The sequence below is a fragment of the Colias eurytheme genome, chromosome 9 (genome assembly GCF_061535395.1).
Source record: "Colias eurytheme isolate Ceu_HAF_F1 chromosome 9, ilColEury1 Martin Lab GWU primary, whole genome shotgun sequence".
NCBI lineage: Eukaryota > Metazoa > Arthropoda > Insecta > Lepidoptera > Pieridae > Colias > Colias eurytheme.
Genome location: NC_142988.1, coordinates 7065948 through 7085968, shown reverse-complemented (window position 1 = coordinate 7085968; position 20021 = coordinate 7065948). Strand labels below are relative to the sequence as shown.

At 33.7% G+C, this 20021-nt stretch overlaps 1 protein-coding gene across 3 annotated transcripts; it reads left to right on the top strand.

Moving 5' to 3' along the window:
* The first annotated feature begins 2337 nt into the window (after positions 1–2337).
* LOC149905900 (uncharacterized) lies at positions 2338–19512 on the top strand. Of its 3 annotated transcripts, XM_090105415.1 has the most exons (14): positions 2338–2633; positions 12330–12404; positions 12609–12737; positions 13102–13211; positions 13305–13521; positions 13873–13950; positions 14132–14262; positions 14362–14497; positions 14569–14649; positions 16109–16381; positions 16712–16942; positions 17164–17436; positions 17875–17993; positions 18157–19512. In XM_090105415.1, the coding sequence occupies exons 1-14, from the start codon at positions 2625–2627 to the stop codon at positions 18224–18226; spliced, it is 1932 nt and encodes a 643-aa protein (XP_089961541.1). In that variant the 5' UTR covers positions 2338–2624; the 3' UTR covers positions 18227–19512. The 3 variants fall into 3 exon arrangements, with proteins under 3 accessions (XP_089961541.1, XP_089961543.1, XP_089961544.1); XM_090105417.1 differs by lacking the exon at positions 13873–13950; XM_090105418.1 differs by lacking the exon at positions 17875–17993.
* Positions 19513–20021: the final 509 nt, after the last annotated feature.

Here is a 20021-nt window from a genome sequence, read left to right as displayed (position 1 = left end):
AACAAACAGTTAAATTTACAGTTACAAAAATCTTAATATAAACAAAACAAATTTTAACGAAACCCTCGGTGCGTGAGTACGTCTCTTTTTTTTCATAAGTTACCGTTAGACATAACACTAGGTTGTCTGAAAAAAAAAATTAGATAAGTTTAAGTATAATAATTAAGTAAAATAAGCAGCAGCTAGAGCTGAAGGGCCAGTTTGAACACCTTTTGTAAAATTAAATATTGATATTTTTAAAATTGTAATCTTCTCTTTGTGCAGTTATTAAATAAGTAATTTTCTTTAATTAAGACCCTGGCTTTCATTGCATAAGTAATTTAATGGGAATTTAAGTTTCATCTTTGTTTATAAGGAACTACATAATGTACATTGTACGTATGGACCTCTTGATGAATAATTATGGTTTAAATTTAATATTATAATAGCAAACAGGAAGAAAAAGTAATTAATATTTGGAATATTACCGCCGGAAAGAGAAGCAAAGAGTTTATTTTTCTGTATTTTGGAAATGTTGGATATCTTAAAATCGACGAACTTTTCTTAACACAAAATAAATTTTTCAAAACCGTCACAACGTGCTCTACCTGTAGTTAACTATTTTCATTTGATAACTATTATCATTACAATATTTAATATTATTACACAACACCTTCTACATATTATATTCTATATAAAAACTGTACCACAATTCAAAAAACATATTTAATTTTGGAATCAATGTCTGCCTGTTTGCTCTCTGTTTGGTTATCATGCGAAAACTACAGATTTTGATGAAGTTTTGTAATATAATGTTATCGGAAGAAAGTCATTTGTATTTTAATCTACGCTAGTGCCAACAAAGTCGTGGGCATATCTAGTATTCAATGTTTGCAAGAAGATCCTGGAGTTCTCCTTAGAGTATATATTTTTATTAAATGTAAAATATTAATTATGTTTATATTATTTAAACAATATCCGACAAAGAAACGGAAGTTAGGTACTTAGAAATATGCGTGCACACTGTTTTTAAAGGAATAAGAATAATATTTACATCATATTTCCTACGAGAAAAGAAATAATCACCACTACCACAAAAGAGCACTCCAAAAAACAGAGGACAACAGAGAGGAAACACGTTCAATTCCAATACCCTGATCGAGAATAGTGTTGAATGTGACATCATTATCATTACCATTATAAGATTCATTTTTTGAAAATTATTTTTTGTCTTTTAAATGACAAAGCAAAGGATATGAGGGATCATCATTATGATGCTGAGAAAATTAAAAAAAATCCTATCCTTTAATATGGAGCTGGTTTTTTTTTTAATTTTCAAGCATACTTGAAATCTACTAATTTTTAATTAGTCTATTTATTTTAGTAAATACTACTAGGTGTCAGGAAATTATTTGATATTTATTTTTAAAAGTTTTATAACTTACGCAATCTCTGGTTAAGAGCTGTATGTTTTCATATAAAAATTATGTCTCTTAAAATCACCAGCGTTTAAATACAGGATTTTTGATAGCTTCGATTTTCAAGCAAGTCAACAACAAAAAAATTAGGAATTTAATAAAGAAAAATCATTTAATAATATTATCTGTTCATACATATTTCAATGTAGAGTCAAAAATTGGTAGATAATTTTTATTTTTTATCTTACCTTAAACTGTAAGATGACTAATAGAATCAAAATCAATAAATGTTTTATTTCAGTAGAAACTAGTAAGTGGTAAGCTGTACTCAATCTTGTTCTGTATAATTTTTGGAACAAAAATATTTTTTTTTTAATAATCATCGGAAATGTTGTATTATGGTATTGTGATTACTGAATATAATTCAGACAACTAAATTTAACTTAGATCATTATGATTGAAATAATTTTTTGTAAAGAGCCGCTAATGTAGAGTCTATACCAAGTCATATTTATTTCAACAGATAGGTATGTATTATAAATTATAAAAAGTAATATACATTCGCAAGTACATAATGATGCAGGCTCGAACTAATAATAGATGTATTGTCCTTGTATAATAGAAAAACTTGCCTCCAAATGACTTAAAAATGTTAGACATTTTATTTGTTCTTATAAGAGCAAAACGTTTTGTTCTTATATGAGATTTATAGCTGTTTGGTCCATTAGATATATTCAAAAGAAGTAAAATTGTTTGTCAGGTTATTTTTTTAACCGTACAATTTATAGAGCCAAGTTTAAAGTGCTTCGAAAACGTTATGAAGACTATATTAGCGCCATCGGCATATGACGGCGGGCATGGGTACTACACCGGGTGGCTCAAGATTACGCGCGGAGCGACGCGGCCAGCGCCCCACCGCAGCTCGCGGTCTAAACGCCACGCAGTCTTCCCGCGCGGTTCGCACGTGTGTCTAGCGCATCACACATAACTCCGTAAATGTTTTCCGCTGATTTCGATAATAATTCAAGAAAAGTAAATATTGCCCAATGTCATTTTGTGAACCTACATTTGATGTGAACTCTAACTATACAATGAACTGTGTACTGTGGAATTAAAGTGCTCTATCAATTAATATTGGAATAATTTCAATTTTACTTCCTCAATTTTTTTATCAAATCTTAATGAAGCCGGACTACCTACGTAAATAATTGGATTTAAGCGTTCTTTATGAATGAAGTAAGTATACGTGGCGGTTGTTTATGCATTCTATTATACTTAATACGTTCTAGTATTGTGTTATCTCAATAATTTAATAATATGTATTAACCATTTCATGTAATTTTACGTCACTTTCATTAACACTTATATATAATTTATGAACATTTAATATATGTAATATCTATTTTAATAAAATAAAATATGCAGATGTGTAATACTTAATACGTTAATTGAATCTTTGTATGCTTAAATACATATACAATATATATGCTTATATGTACTTTATTATAACGCTTTAATATTATATTTATCATGTCTTCAAATATATAAATATTAGAAACTACTGCTAATTAAATACAAAATATGATAAAATACTATCAGAATAGGTACAAACTGGGACAGAGATACCCTGTGATATAAAGATAAGAATTTATATAATACTATGATATATTTATGAGTTTCATTATGAATAAGTACTATGCGTTCATAAAAGATTCTATTTTTATTTTTGCCCCGCTTTACCCCTATTAAGCGGGGCTCTACGGGGACTAAATTTCTCTATCTTTAAATATGATCCACTATACCTTCCTATCTGTTGGTAAATATGAATAAAACAGCTATTACATATCTTTAAAGAATGTAGTACGTTAATGTTTAGTAAATAACTAGAAGCTTCTTCTAAATATATAGGTAGGTACCTAGATAATGAAAAAAGATTAAGTAACTTTTGAAAAACATAAAAATATATATTAAATTTTGAGTTGTTGCTTATTTCAATAATTATACAAAGAAAATCTCATTCACATATTCATAATATTATTATATAGGATTTTTTTCAAAACTCTATTTTCTATTTTGTAAAAATTACATACTTACACATTTATGGTCTACAATTTTGGTATGTATATAATATATTCGATTTCTATAACAAAGTAAATTCAAAGAAATACCTAAATAAACAATCATAACCAAAAGCTACAAAAATATAAAGAAAAAAAGTAAACAAAGCGCTGGGTCGACTTTGACTCTACATTTTTTATACGTGATCTAAAACATTCACCTGCTCGTATTTTTTATGTTCTATTTGAATTCACCCTCAAATTTGTAGACAAGCTATGTTGAGAAATGCATTCCAATTGTAATAACATCAATTGATTTAACGCTATTTTAGTGGGAAGAATTAAATGGGGTCATTGACCGTTACAATTATGTTCTAAATAACTAGCTGACACAGCTCTACATTGATAGTAGATATTATGTGAGAGTAGGTACTTACTTTTATAAGCTTGTATAATCCGAATGTTTTAATATCCATTCTTGGTATGTATCATTATGTATATTTAATTAAACAAATATTATTTTTCCTAATTATTATATTTATTATAGTTCAATTACCTACCTACATGTTTTCCGAATTGAAAGTCATGCGCGGATTTTTTTTAACAACAAATAAACGTTGAGGAATTTAATATAGGTACCTACTATAAAAGAAACGAATACTTACCACTTTAATAAATTGTTTTAAATCTTGTACCTAATATCTGTAAGTATGTGTAACTATAACTACTCATATTTATGTATTTATAGTAAGTATGTACTTATACATCGAGTATGTACCTACTTAATTCAAAAAAATACAAAATTTCCAATATGTTTACTTTTCTTTTTAATATAAATAACTTAAAGTAACTTTTCGATGTTTATTAAAGCTACCTACTTTTTAAAACTTTCTACTTTCCACGCTCTAAAAACATATTAGAAACACAATCATTATGGATGCTTCGTTATAATAATAATTTTCAATTATGATACCTACATCGGTAAACGATGGATGTAAAACAATTATAATTATTAAAAATACACTGATATTAGTTACATTAATGGTTTCATCTAAATATTTACTTATACAAATTAAAAATTATGAAAAAAAACGTAGATAAAAATTTATCAAACGCAAATCCTAAATTTCGAGTAGGCACCTAGCATGAATGTTTCGGCTCGATCGAAATAGTTTATTGCAAAATCGTATATCATATAAAGCAATTAACGTGTCCTTTCACTTACTCGATAGTGGTATGTAATGTTCAGATCCATTGGGTCCGCAGCAGCCGGTGTGCCACAAACCGGTCTGAGGAGAATGAGACCAACTTGCCGTCAAACCAGTACACGCTACACAATACTGATCAATTGATTTTTGAAACTTCGATAATTTTAATTGTTGCCACGTAAAGTGAAATTAACATTATTGCCATACGTATCATACACAGGTATCATATAACTTATTGCGATTTAATTATGTATAACTAATTTTGTTTAAAAAACATATATTATTTATTTTTTGTATTTATTTATCATAAGCACGTAATAACGATACAATATTTAAATCAATGATATAAAAACTCATTGAATATCATTATTCAAATAAAGAATTAATAAGCTACTTGTATTATAGTGTTTTGCGGAAATACTAGACATGCATATAACTCCCAAAATATTAAATAATGTTAATAAGTATATATGTAGTTTGTTAATAAATAGATATAACTAATTAGTGAAAAATATTTATCTGAAGTAGGTCACTACAGTCTGATCCGCCTTTATTATGTACTGTATGTAGCCTTTTTCACCAATATGTACTATAAAAGTTAAAAGATTATTGATTCATTTTATGAAAGGCGAAAGCTCTAGAAAGATAATACTAACTTACCTACGATGATGTTAAGCGACTTTACTTTACTTTGTAATCTATTATTAAGTAAACCTTTAATATAATGCATTATGTTATGTACACTTAATTATTTTAAGTGCCTTGGTTGTAGATCGACTATTATTTTAGGCCTTCAATTTAAATAGATAAATCGTTTTTGCTATAACACATAATTGCTGAATAATTTTATAAAATTGATCTTAAGTATCACGTCGAAAGTTAACGATGTTGTTGCGCAGTAATCACAGTTAGTTTGATGTCGGTTTGTAAACTAACAACTTACTAAGAACGAAGGTCAGGAACGAAGAAAAGCTATTTTCTTGTTAATCCTAATATTTAGATTTTAAGTAGAGTTCAAATTTTAATATAGGAAATAGTTCACCTAGTGATGTGCCGCTGCCGGATCGTTAAAAATATAGTACACTAGAGGTCCGCCCCGGCTTCGCCCGTGGTACATATTTCGCAATAAAAGGTAGCCTATGTCCTTTCTCGGGTATCAAAATATCTCCATACCAAATTTCATGCAAATTGGTTCAGTAGTTTAGGCGTGATTGAGTAACAGACAGACAGACAGTTACTTTCGCATTTATAATATTAGTACCTATGGATATATCCACGGACATTAAAGACACAAGATATATAGACACGGATACAGATCTTTATTTCAATGTACAAATATCAAAATAGTATTTTTACAATATTTGTCTGTCTGTCTCTTTGTTCCGGTTAATCTCTGGAAAGGCTGGACCGATTATGACCGGACTTTCACTGACAGATAGCTGATGTTCTATGGAGTAGCTTAGGCGCGTAGAGCTTTCCTTGCAATGATCAAGAAATGTTTTTGGCTGATATATATACGTATATATATTTCAGAAACCACCTGTTTTGTAGGGAATACAATTTTAGAATTCAATTAGTTATGCATTTTTTTTCTATTTAGGGCCCATTTAAAGAACCGGTTTAACTTTGCTTGGACAATTCCGGTTGGACTACAGGGCGTAAAACCGAAAATTTCAAGGCATAGGTATAATGCAAGCGTATAATATTATATTCTACTACTGGTACTAATTCAACAAATAAATTGAAGAATACATCTTGTAGTACCTACTTAAAAATTAATAGTTTCTTTCAGTACGTATCCACGGATAGTACGTATGTACCTACTATCGGTGGATAAAGATATACAAAACATCACTTGTGACAACATCGCAATATTTAATTAAATAATATATTGACTGAATTATATCATAAAAAACATCAGGCATTTTTCGATATGTATTGAATTTACAAGATCAAACTGTAAGTTACTAGGAAAAATAATTCAGTTATACAGGGTCAGTAATCACTACTTACATATTATAAAACTTTGTTATAAAACAAAGTCCACCACCGCTTTTTGTTTGTCCGTTTTCGATAAAACCTACTACAGTATAACGCTAAATTATCTGTGGTACTACTGCTACTGTGGTTTTTGAAAAACCCACGGGGAAAAGCTAGCCTTATATAAATTAGGTATCTATGTTACAGTAAACGGTACCCCCATGTTATAAAACGGACGACTAAACATATCTAAGTACCAATTTTTTATAAGCCTTTAAAACAATGTCGCGTTCCGCGTCTGTCCTAATGTCTGTATGAATGTAATACTTATGTTGTTATGTTGCTGAGATCTTTAAAACTTGGCAATAGATTATGGATCAGGCTTTTTTCTTGATGAATGTACATATTATATTATAATTGGTTAAGTTTTCTACAAAGCAAGCGAAGCCGAGCGTGGAAAGCTAGTTAAACATGATGAGAAAATAGCATAATATTCAAGACATTGATATAAAAAACTTAAAACAATTTGTATATGTATAAGGTAATTTTTCATAGTGTGATGGATTTTTTTTAATATCTGATTTTTCTTGCAATCTGCCTGAAAATTAGGCATTTAGCTAGAGATTATGAAGGTAAATTAAATGACTTGAATGGTATTAGTCCAATGACCAATTCATTATATTATGCTAAGACCTCATATTATTGGAGGGTGGTTTGGTAATAATTCACTGTCGGTAGTTCTAACAGTTTTTAATAAACCAGTCAGACTCCACACTCGTTGTTTCATTGACGTTCCATTGGCGACGAGTCGGAACTACGCGTGACGTGAGTAAAGTGTTGTGAACATGCCTATAGGGAAATTGGAGCCGTTTGATGTTAACTCCAAACAATGGCCAGCATATATTCGCCGGGTGAGACAATTCTTATTGTTGAACGAAATCAGAAATGAATTGCAAGTGCCATTACTAATTACTGTTGTGGGAGAGACAACATATGCACTAATGTGCGATTTATGTTCGCCGGAGCATCCCGAATCAAAGTCGTTTGAAGAGCTCGTTGACCTCGTGAGACAACACCTAGAACCACAGCGTTCTGAGATAGCCGAGCGCCATGTTTTTCGCTTACGTCGACAACTCGTCGGCGAGCCGCTCACAGAATATTTACATAATTTAAAACATTTGGCGACTACGTGCAATTTCGGCAGCAATTTAGAAGAGAATTTACGTGACCAGTTCGTTTCTGGATTGGCGAGTGAGGCGATGCGATCGCGAATTTTTGCCGAAAAAGACATAAATTATAAACAGGCCGTGGAGCTGGCTCTGGCCTTGGAGGCGGCGGAACGACACGCAGAGGTGAGCGCAGCCCCGAGCGCAGCAGGCGTGGGCGGCGGCAGCGGGTCGGCGGCGGGTGAAGGCCTGCACCAGGCGAGCGTACGGCGCTCGCAGCTTCGCGGGGCCGCGCGCCCGCCCGCGCAGCACGGCGGCGGCGGGAGCGGCGCGGGCGGCGGGGCCGGCGGCACCGGCCGCTGCTGGCGGTGTGGGAGGCCGCACCGGCCGGATAAGTGCCGGTTTGCTAATTACAATTGTGATGAGTGTGGTGTGCGTGGCCATTTAAAAAATATGTGTAAATCAGTGAGTGGCAAAGGGCGGGCGAACGCCCGACATAATTACGTGAGTGACGATGAGCGAGACGAGGAATTTTTCAACATCCAAGTGGACGGTACAGGTGACCAACCTTATTTAGTTATGGTTAAAGTGGATGGACGTCCAATCGAGTTCGAAGTCGATACCGGCAGCCGAATTTCGACCATAAGCGAAGATTTTTTTAGGCGTAATTTTTGTAATAAAACTGTATTATCTAATAATATAAACATACGCAGTTATGTCGGTTCGACGATAAACTCGCTTGGATTTATTAATGTAAATGTAACCCTCGGTAAGGTATCCGTGTATAATTGTAAACTTTATGTAATTAAGAACGGGGGACGTCCTTTGTTAGGCAGAGAGTGGGTACGCGCTCTTGGAGTTAAAAATATAGCCATAGATTTACAGGAAATTAATGTGGATGTAAAGAGCGATCCATTTGTGAGTCAATTAATGTGTGAATTTCCGGAGGTGTTTACGGATAAGTTAGGAACTTGTAAAAAAACAATAACGTTATATGTAAAGGATGAGAAGCCCGTATACGTGCGCGCGCGACCCGTGCCGTTAGCACTGCGCGCTCGCGTTGAGAGCGAGCTGGCGCGGTTAGAGCGAGAGGGAATTATTTACCGTGTTGAGTCATCCGATTATGGGACGCCGATAGTACCCGTGGTTAAAGAATGCGGCGATATAAGAATTTGCGGTGATTATAAAATTACTATAAATCCGATTCTTAAGCGTGATCCATATCCACTTCCTCGGATCGAGGAGTTGTTCGCTTCACTGAGTGGGGGAGAAGAGTATTCAAAAATTGATTTAAAACATAGTTATCAACAATGCTTGTTATCGAATGATTCACAGCGTTATACGGCTATAACTACGCACGTCGGTACATTTGTATATCGTCGCACTCCATTCGGTTTGTCGTGTATCCCGGAGAAGTTTCAAAAGATCATGGAGGAAACCCTTCGGGGTGTTCCAAATACCGTTGTATTCTTGGACGACGTCTGTGTTACCGGGGTGGATAGGAAAAGTCATTTAAGAAATTTACGTACAGTATTAGAACGGTTACGGGCTATGGGTTTTACTGTTAAATTTGAAAAATGCAGTTTTTTACAAAAAAGTGTAAAATATTTAGGTTTTATCATCGATAAAACAGGATTACGTCCCGATCCAAATAAACTAGCCGCTATTACAGAGGCCCCGAGGCCCCAGAATATTACACAATTAAAAAGTTTTTTAGGAATGTTAAATTATTATGGGAAATTCATTGCAAATTTAAGCATTATGTTACAACCCTTGCATGCACTTTTAAAAAAAGACATCGATTGGACATGGGATTCGAGATGTGAGGAGGCTTTTATTGCAGCTAAAAATGCTCTCACCTGTGATAAAGTATTAGCGCATTATGAAGACGGTCGGGAACTCATGTTGTCAGTGGACAGCAGTGCGTATGGGGTGGGCGCGGTCCTGGCGCATCGCTACTCAGACGGGAGTGAGCGCCCTATCAGCTGTGTTTCACGGTCGCTCAATTCGGCGGAGCGGAATTATAGTCAGTTAGACAAGGAGGCGCTCGCGATTTATTTTGGGGTAATTAAACATCATCAATACTTGTATGGGAGATCGTTCATATTGCGTACCGATCATCAACCCTTATCACATATTTTCGGTAAAAAGGGTGGAATACCACAAACAGCTGCAAGCCGCTTACAAAGGTGGGCCGTGCGTTTATCAGCCTATGACTTCAAGGTAGAATTTGTGAGATCTTGTGAGAACGGTCCCGCGGATGCGTTGTCTCGTCTGCCCCTTCCGTGTGAGCGGAGCCCCACGGAAGCGTTAAGTTATGTAGATTTAGTTAAAGATTCATTGCCTGTAAGTTTTAAAGATATTGCGGCGGAGACATATAAAGATAAATTATTATGTAAAATCAAAGGATATGTTTTGTTTGGATGGCCGGCTCGCGCCAGCTGTGAGGAGGAGCAGGCTTATTTCGCACGTAAGGACGAAATCATACACGAATTGGGGTGTCTGATCTTTAAATACAGGCTTGTTGTTCCACCTCCGCTACGCGCGAGGGTCCTGGAGGAAATTCACCAAGGGCATTTAGGAGTGAACAAAATGAAAAGTCTGGCTCGTAATTACGTTTATTGGCCTGCTTTGGATGCAGATATAGAGAATTTGTGTCGATCTTGTGAGGCATGTCGAGTGGTTCGGGACGCTCCGCCCCACGCCACTTTACATCCTTGGGAGTTTCCCCTAGGGCCCTGGCAAAGGGTTCATGCGGATTTTGCTGAATGTGGGGGTGTAAAATATTTTATATTAGTTGACGCTTTCTCGAAATGGATTGAGGTAATTGCAATGAAACGAACAGACACTGAATCCACGGTGTCAGTGTTGAGGTCTATCTTTGCTAGATTCGGATTACCGTCACAGCTAGTTACTGATAATGGCCCCCCGTTCTCGTCTATAGATTTTAAAACTTACTGTAATAAAAATTGTATACAACATGTAACGTCGGCACCGTACAGACCACAAGGTAATGGGGCCGCGGAGAATGCGGTTAAGACGGTAAAGAAGGTAATTAAAAGGGCTATTTATGAAGGCGAAAATATTTCTAAAGCACTGTCGAAGTTTTTATTTCAATATCGTAACGTGGAGCACGCCACGACTAAAGTTTCGCCGGCCGTAGCGCTTTTAGGCCACCGTCTGCGCGGTCGCTTAGACGCGTTACGTCCGGACGTCGCTGCAGAGGTGCGCACGGCACAGCAGCGGCAGATGGCTAACAAGGGAGGTCAGGATAGGAATTTCGAGAACGGGGATCCCGTACTTGTACGTAGTTATTGCAGTAAGTCGCCTAAATGGGTCGAGGGTAATGTGACGCAAAAGACCGGCCCTGTTTCTTATAAGGTGAAGGTTGATGACGGGGTCGAATGGCGTAGGCATCAAGATCAAATTATTTCACTGGATAGCGGGAACCGTAAAAGTCGATTCTCTTTATCCCGGCCGAATTTGAATAAATCGACTGATTGTGCCCCCGCAAGCTATGGTGCTGACGGGACATGTGCTGATGTGGCGGAGGAGGAGGAGGCGGACCAGGACGCGACCGATAAGGATACAGGTAAATCGACCGCAAATTCAGTCACGCGCTCCCCCACCCCTCCTCCTGACGGTGCATCCGCTCGAGCTGTACGAGCTTACGAGCGTTCTCGTAAGTTGTTTAGTAACGAGTAAAAAAAAATTAAAATGTTAAGTTTGTTAAGTTCTTGTTATTTAAAGTTGTATTTTGTATTCAAATATGTATGTATTTTAAAGAGGGGAAAAATGGAGGGTGGTTTGGTAATAATTCACTGTCGGTAGTTCTAACAGTTTTTAATAAACCAGTCAGACTCCACACTCGTTGTTTCATTGACGTTCCAATTATGAGGTCCTGTGGGGCCTTTCTTTTAATTCTTTTAAAATGTCGGATTTCCGTATCCATCAGATTACAGGCAAGTGCGTTTGGATGGTTTTTTAAACGTTTTGCGTAGCTTTTCAGCCTTGTGGAGATCTCCTGTTTCACTAGGGGTATATTCAGGTCACGATATACATAGTTGGTTATTTGTGACATACCACGGGGCATCTGTTATCATCCGCAGCATTTTTGATTGGAACCGTTGCAGGATTTCCAAATTGGAGTTTGATGCCGTGCCCCATAGCTCAATTCCATACGTCCACATAGGCTTCAGTATGCATTTGTATAGGAGTAGCTTGTTATCCAGCGACAGACCGGACTTGCGCGACAGTAGCCAGTACATCTTCCAAAGTTGTAGCCCAAGATTTTTCCTTTTATTAAAAATGTGTTGATGGAAAATTGAAAACAAAACTTATAAAACAATTCCAATAATACGTCAAATAAAAAAAATATGCAACTTAATTTAAACATTTAAACCTTAATAAAATTTAAACATAAAAAATTATCACTTACGGTGCGATTTGACTTTTAATTATTGTAAAGCAATTTATTGATTGATCCTAAAACATTGTTGAATTGTGTTTTATTTTTTACAGCGGACTGAAACTATCGACGCCTCATTATCAAATACCCGCAGCGCCAAAGCTGGTCTGTACGCCATGAGTGACCAAGTACGTTATGATTTTTTTTTCTCTAATAAAAATTATTTGTTTTTACCCATTTTGGTAATCTATATAGATTTAAGTAATGCATCAAAATAAAATATACATTAATTGTAAAAAATCACTTTAAGGTGATATACATATGCACGTGCTAACCTAACGAAGAAAAGGGAAAATAATGAAGTTTTATTTACTTATCTTTATTTCTCACAGACATTTCACACACCATCCTTCGGCGATGAAGAGTTTGATATACCACTGATACATGGACAACACGCAAATAATGGAGGTGCGCAGAATTCCCACATACAGTATACACAAATGCACCATGCTGCACCTCAGGTATGTGATAAGAGAAAAATACGAAAAAAACATAAGTACGTACCTTCAATATACTATAAAATATATTAGGTACAATGGGTACAAGGGTACAAGTACAAATAATAAAAGCCACTTCGCTAAGTCCCAATTTGACTGAATCTCGGCCCATCCCTTTTTGACAGACGTCACTGATGGTTTAAAAAAAAAACAAATGTTAATTGTCAGTTGTCACTTGTCAGATGTCAATGTCCCTAATGATAAAAATGTAGTTGTTTTTGTACATAATCATTGAATTTAAATTTTCCTTTATTTTATTTTTTGTTAAATATCTGTAAGAACTTTTCAAATACGAAATTACCATGATAACTATATCTTATCATTGAAGGTTGGTATGATGAATCCTGCTCAAGATGGTCTAGCTCCGCCGGGCGGTGCACCGTCTTATCAACAACCATTATATTTGCAAGAACCGCACACACCTGTAACAACTCATAGGTAAATTTAATCTTCCGAAAGCGTGATATAACTTGATCAGGATTAATAATTAAGATTTTACATAATATCTAACAGTAATATCTTTTCTCGCAGTGGTGCTGTAGCGCCTTCCGGGAATTATATGATTCAGCAGCAGCCAGGAGGTCAACAACAGCTATTAATGTTGCAACCAACCCAAGTAATGAGTGGCCCACCAACCCCTAGCACACCCACGCAGCAGGCTCCAGTATATGGTTCCCCTCAAAGAGCCTCTCCACCTGGCACCACTAGTGATGACTCTGATGACAGTGTACCATCACAACATTCCCAGGTACTTTCAACATATAATATTATATATAATATTATATATAATATTACATAGCTTTAAGTTTTACTAATAATGATAAATAATTTTAATGATATGAAATATTTTTTTTGTTAGCAGTTAAGTTTCAAACTACTTAATGAATTTATAATTTTATCCTGTCCAAACAATGAAAGAACCATCATTAATTTTATGTCAAAATTTAAGTTCTTACAACACATAACAGACTATTAAAAATTGTACTTAGTTAATAGTTAGTATTAATTGATAATATAGTTCATTGGCATATACACGAGTAATTAGAGATTATGGTATGTAAGTGTAGTTAAATCTAATGAATTGGTTGTTTGTTGGTAGTTGCCTGGTGATGCGGAAAGCCTTCTGCCTATACATTATTGCTCAGCGAGCCGGCAGCAACAAACTGCGCTTCATCAGGTATAGGCAAATTTTTCTAGTTTAGTATCTATAGCTATGTCAGTACTTGAATCCCTTTTGTGTGTTTGCCAATGAATTATCAAATTTAGTCTTTACTTAATCAAACACATAAGTAATACTTATTGTATATATATTTCTTACTCTTTAATAGTGTTGCTAACATTATGTATACTTTCTATAGATGAATATGACAATGGGGGTAAAAAGATCTTCACCTGAACCTATGGATAATGGAATTAATCGTGGACAAATGCAGAAAAAGCCAAAAGTACAAAAGAAAAAGAAGAAACGGGATCCAAATGAACCACAAAAGTATGTGCTACTCTTTTTTTCTATATGTGTTTAATTTTATTGTAAAGTATACAATAAGAATTATCTCTTACAAGTCAAGCATAATCTTTTTTGTTGTAGGCCAGTATCAGCATATGCCTTATTTTTTCGTGACACACAAGCTGCTATTAAGGGTCAAAATCCAAATGCAAGCTTTGGTGAAGTTTCTAAGATAGTTGCATCTATGTGGGATGGATTAGATTCTGAACATAAAAGTGTAAGTATTTTGAAAATTTTTTTGATCTTAGTTTCAGTATTATTCATTGTAAAAATAATTATTGTTTGCAGGTTTACAAGCAAAAAACAGAAGTAGCCAAAAAAGAGTATTTGAAAGCTTTAGCAGCATATAGAGCCAGCTTAGTGTCAAAGGTAAATATCATAAAATTGTCTGTGAATAAAACTTGTGTTATTTATTTATTAAGTGATCACACAAACAATCATAAAGGGCCAGCCCATCATACTCAATAATTGATTAAGTGTAAAAAACTAAAAACACACTCCAATTTGTCGGGGAGATGTGGGGGCAATTACAAACATAATACTGAGTTAAAAAATATATCCAATTAGGCTACAATATTTTTTAATGAAGCCGGAAGAGATAAGAATTACATTAACTTTTTGAGTATTCAGGCTAAGGACAAAATATACTTGAACAATTAAAAACCATGAGAAAATACATAAATCAATGGATGATCTATATAAATTTCAATTTGAATCAATGAACAAAGCGCTAAGTGATTCATTTGGTTAATTTTACCAATGTTTATTTTGGTTGATTTTATTTTAGTGTGTGTACATCAAACAAGCGAATGCTAATTCTAACCCCACTATGTCAAATTCTTCGAAAAGATTCTAAGATTCTATTGAATATTCAATACTGAACATCCCTGAATACGAGTTTTCCATTACAAAAGATCACGAAATAATGCTCTAGCTCTATGTTACGAAAAGGCAGATGAATGTATCAATGACATTGGTTCGCGTCTTGGTTCGCGCTTGATTCGCGTATGATAATTATAAGCTTCTTCGTCGAACATAATATCGTCACGTTAATAGTCAAAAATAATGTGTAAATGCACCTTTCAACGAAATCAATACATATATTTTCGCCTTACTTTAAAAAAATATTGCAATGCAAAATAAAAAATATCTACCTATACTATCTTTCCGCCCGCGGCTTCGCCCGCGTTTTCAGAGAAAGCCCCGCATAGTCCCCTTTCCCGTGTGATTTCCGGGGTAAACCTTTCCTATATCTCTAGTTGGATCGAACTGCACAATATGGTGTACGAATTTTCAATTTTATTATAATCGGTTAAGTGGTTTAGGAGTCCATTGAGGACAAACATTGTGACACGAGATTTATATAAATTAAGATATATCTTTGATATTTTCTGTTTTACTATGAAATTCGTTTGTAAATTAGCAATTTTATTAGTATTAAATAAAAAAATGAAAGCAATTATAAAAAAATATTTTAAACCTGGCAACTTTACAATACTCTATACTCTCTGGTACGAAACTTAAAGCTCTCTAAATGTCAATGTCACTTGCCCACTTGACGTTAGTGAAATGCCGATATTTGAGTCTTTGTTTGAGTCGGACTAAATTATATTTTCATTTTTCATGCTTTACTTTCTGAAATAAACTTGATTGCACGATGTATTTCAATCCAGCCGACTTTGATATAGTACGTTTTATCAACAGTTATGTCAGAATTATCATTTATCCACGCAAATTACTAACGCAACAATGCGTCGAAAGCTCTTTGTTTAAGCTTTGTATACTTGAATACAATCTTGATTCACAATCTTGTTTATTTTTGTTATAGGGATCAGAACAAGACAATCAAGTGATGTTTAATCACAACAATACAAATACCAATTACGGAAATTATTATCAGGGCCAAGGATACGGTAATGGCCATTCACCTCAAGGGTTTGTACCTAATGCGACTCCTCAAGGATATTCTCCACAAAACTATCCTGGTGGGCAACCCCAAACTACATACGCTGGACAACAACCTCAGGGCTACCCGAATAATCCTCAACAATCACCTCAAAACTATCAAGGAAACATAGGACATCCAGGCCAATCATACCAAGTATGTTAAAATTTTATGAATGTTATTATTACCGACCATTCGAATTTTTCGAATATTTTTAAAAAAAAATTATTTTATTTATGTACTTGTCAATCATCATTAAAGTTGGGTTTTGCTGCTTCATCAACACTGTTGTATTTTGTGGACATGAGTGTTTTTCTACAAATGAACAATTAACAGTATTTCAACAATTTTACATTCTCGAAACCCATAAAATAAGGTCAATAATCAAGATTACCTAGTGTGCAATTTTTGTGTCTTGTAATATAACCTTTTTTTGTTATTGTATGTGAATAATAAGTTATATTCATTCATTCAATTTCCTTGTAGGGGGTACCTGGGCAGCCACCTCAAAACTATCAAGTGAATCCAGCTGCGTCCCCACAAAACTGTCAACCGAACATGACTCAGCAGTCCCCTCGGAACTACCAACCTACCCAATCTCCCCCTAATTATGCAGCAAATGCGGGACTGTCCCCGCCTAACTATAGACAAGTGCAATCTCAGTCACCTCCAATGGCTAATGTGCACGCAGCTATGCAATATCATCACAGTCAGCAGGTAAAACTTATTGGATATTGAAAATGGAATTTTAATTTGAACATGCTAAATTTGCATACAATAAAAGTCACAATCATTATTAAACATTATGATTTCTTTTGAAATTTGTATAAATTGAATATTATTACTAATAATTGAATTAGTATTGTCATAACAGCATTCTTAATAGGCTTGATAAATTACTATCTATGAAATTATTGAATATTGAATTGATTATTTAGATGCAGCAAGCGCATCAAGTCCAGCAGTACCAGCAACAGCCCCAACAGAACCATCAACAAACACAGCAACAACAAAATCAGAACCCACAGCAACAGCAGCAACAACTCCATCAGCAACAGCAGCAACAACACCTCCAGCAACAGCAGCAACAACAACAATTACATCAACAACAGCCACCGCAGCAACAGCAAGCACAGAACCAAGCAATAAAAAGTGAACCTCATACAAACAACAATAATGCTGCTTCCGGTATTCCACAACAATCATCAGAGGTAATTTCAAATAGATAATTATCCCTTTTTAAATGACTTTTGTTAAACAAATAAAAATGCTGCATGCTGTTAAATATACTAGACAAGAACAGACATCTTGTTTTTACTACTGTGTACTTTTTAATTCATAAAAGTTAATTGGATAAACTATGATATATAATTATAATACAACTACATACTCATTTTACATTATATTTAAAAGATTATTAAGATTTTTGAGAGAAATATATTACAAATACATTATCTTATTTAATAGAATTTTATGTAACAATTTAAATTACGACTACAGATATTTTAAAAACATGGACCCAATAAATGCAGTCTATGTGTCTATTCTTATAATCAAATCTCCCTATGGCTATTCTCTATGCAACAATAAAAAATATATAAATTTGGAGAATATGGAATAGTAAATTAAATTCTAAACGTTATTTGCAGCAAAGTGAAACAAATACAACAACATCTTGTGTAAGGCAAGGCTGCACCAATCCTGCCATTGCAAACAGTGAATGGGAAAATGAATATTGCTCTAATGAATGTGTAGTCAGCCATTGCAGGTAACTTGTCTCAATTCAACTTTACAATTTAAATATGTATAATGTATTTGTAGATTAATCAATTTGATAAATTTTTTATTAGGTCTCTAACTGATCGTAATATGTTTTATTTTATTTAAAACTTAACTTTTTTCTAATGAATCATTTTTTTGTTTGTTTTCAGAGATGTCTTCAGCTCTTGGGTCGCATCAAACACGAACAACCAAATGCAAAATTTTTCTGCCGTGAAATAAAATGCATATCACAAAATTAATTGTATTAAGGGATAATATTTTATATGTTTTTAACATTACAACATTATGTAATACAATGACAAAATAAAATCATTTTGTCAAACAGATTGTTATGTTTTAAATTATACCTCGAAGTTATCAGTATTGTTTTGTTTTGTATAAAGTAGTCAGATAAAACAAATGTTTTTTTATACTTTTTATGTTGTAATTTAGCTCTTAGCCATATGTAGTTCTGTGAATAACTATTAAAAAGGTTGATAAGATCTTTGAACAGGAACACAACAAATACCTGAAATTTACATATTATACATTAAAAATTAATTCTTCCAAAAAATAAAATTGTTAAATGAAAAGTGTAATGTAACTTGAACTTGTAATTTATCTTGTCAATAAATATAAAGAGATCGTATTTTGAAAGTCCAAATATTGTCAGTAGTCCACTATTGGTTGCATCATAGATAAATTAATTATTAATGTAATTGTGACTAGTGATAACATAAATTCATATTTTTTTATTCTCAGTCATTTGTTAATAATGTAATCTTGACATTTAAGTACACTACCTTGTTAAGTTAATGTAAGTTATAATATTGTTTTATTTTAATAGGTAGAATCTCTTATTCAAAAATCATGTTTAATTGATATTCACAAGTTACATTTTTGCCTTAAATAACATTAAGATACTTAGTTTTAAAGTATAGTTTTTAAGTGTTATTAGGCCAACCACAAAATTTCGACTAAAACATGTCGCGATTATTTTAAAATATAGGTGAACTCCTATGTGAAATAAAAGCATTATCGCAATGTTATGTGAAGTTAGATTTGAATAGTAGATAATTATAGAGATGTTTAACATTGGACTAAATAAGTGATGTATCAAAAATAGCATGACATTAAAAATAATGCATTCTTTATACATTTAGTAGTTATTTCTTGTAAATTGACTATGATAATTATAATCCTATGTACACGGTGGCAATATTTACTCATTCCTCTAGGAGTTGTGCTTAGCATAGGTTTTAGCTGGACCAAAATGTCATTTATATTCAAAGCAATGATATGTTTAAGGTATTGTTTTATTACTGTACATTGATAATTAAACAAATAATGTAAATAAATATTTGCAGTGATAGTAATATTCTAGGACTGCTCACGATACATCGTGTTGTGTTTCGCCTAAGTAGTCCCGTTAGTTCACTTAGTAAGTGGAAATTATCTTTATTAAAATGTAAAATTACAATGTATAAATTATATAACTAGAACTTCATTAAAATTTCTTAAGCAAGTTTTATTTTTAATGCATAGAATCCCTAGACATCCCTGTCCCTTCTATACATAACCCTACACAAGTGATTGGATGAATAGTGTCTCTATAGTCTCAAGAGAACTATAAATAACTGGGGAAAAAAGGAATGTAATAATATTTTTATGAAATCGAAATCTATATATTACCCATGATATTACTAGTGATTGTAGTTTAGAAATATGTAATTCACGTAAATAGCCGAAAATGTGTTGTCTGAACTACAATGCTATTTAGTATTTAGCTAAGAAAGAAGAGGTCAATGACCTTATTTATCAATTTCGTGTCAAATATCACTTGTATTAAAAAAAATCTATATGGATAGGTATATGGAAAACATCATTTTCTCTTATATTCTTTCTCGGGTCTCAAACTGTGTTTGTGCAAATTTCATTCTTAAAATGGGTTTAATTAGTAGTTTATTAGGAATAGGAGTGAAACTTTTTTCACTGAAGAGATAGACAGACTTTAGACTAGAGATACTTTCGTAAA

Excerpts from the sequence above, each read along its gene's own strand:
- LOC149905900 (XM_090105415.1), top strand. Across the intron at positions 13,951-14,131 it reads AACAAACTGCGCTTCATCAG|ATGAATATGACAATGGGGGT; the intron begins GTATAGGCAAAT and ends TACTTTCTATAG. Across the intron at positions 16,382-16,711 it reads ATCCAGGCCAATCATACCAA|GGGGTACCTGGGCAGCCACC; the intron begins GTATGTTAAAAT and ends ATTTCCTTGTAG.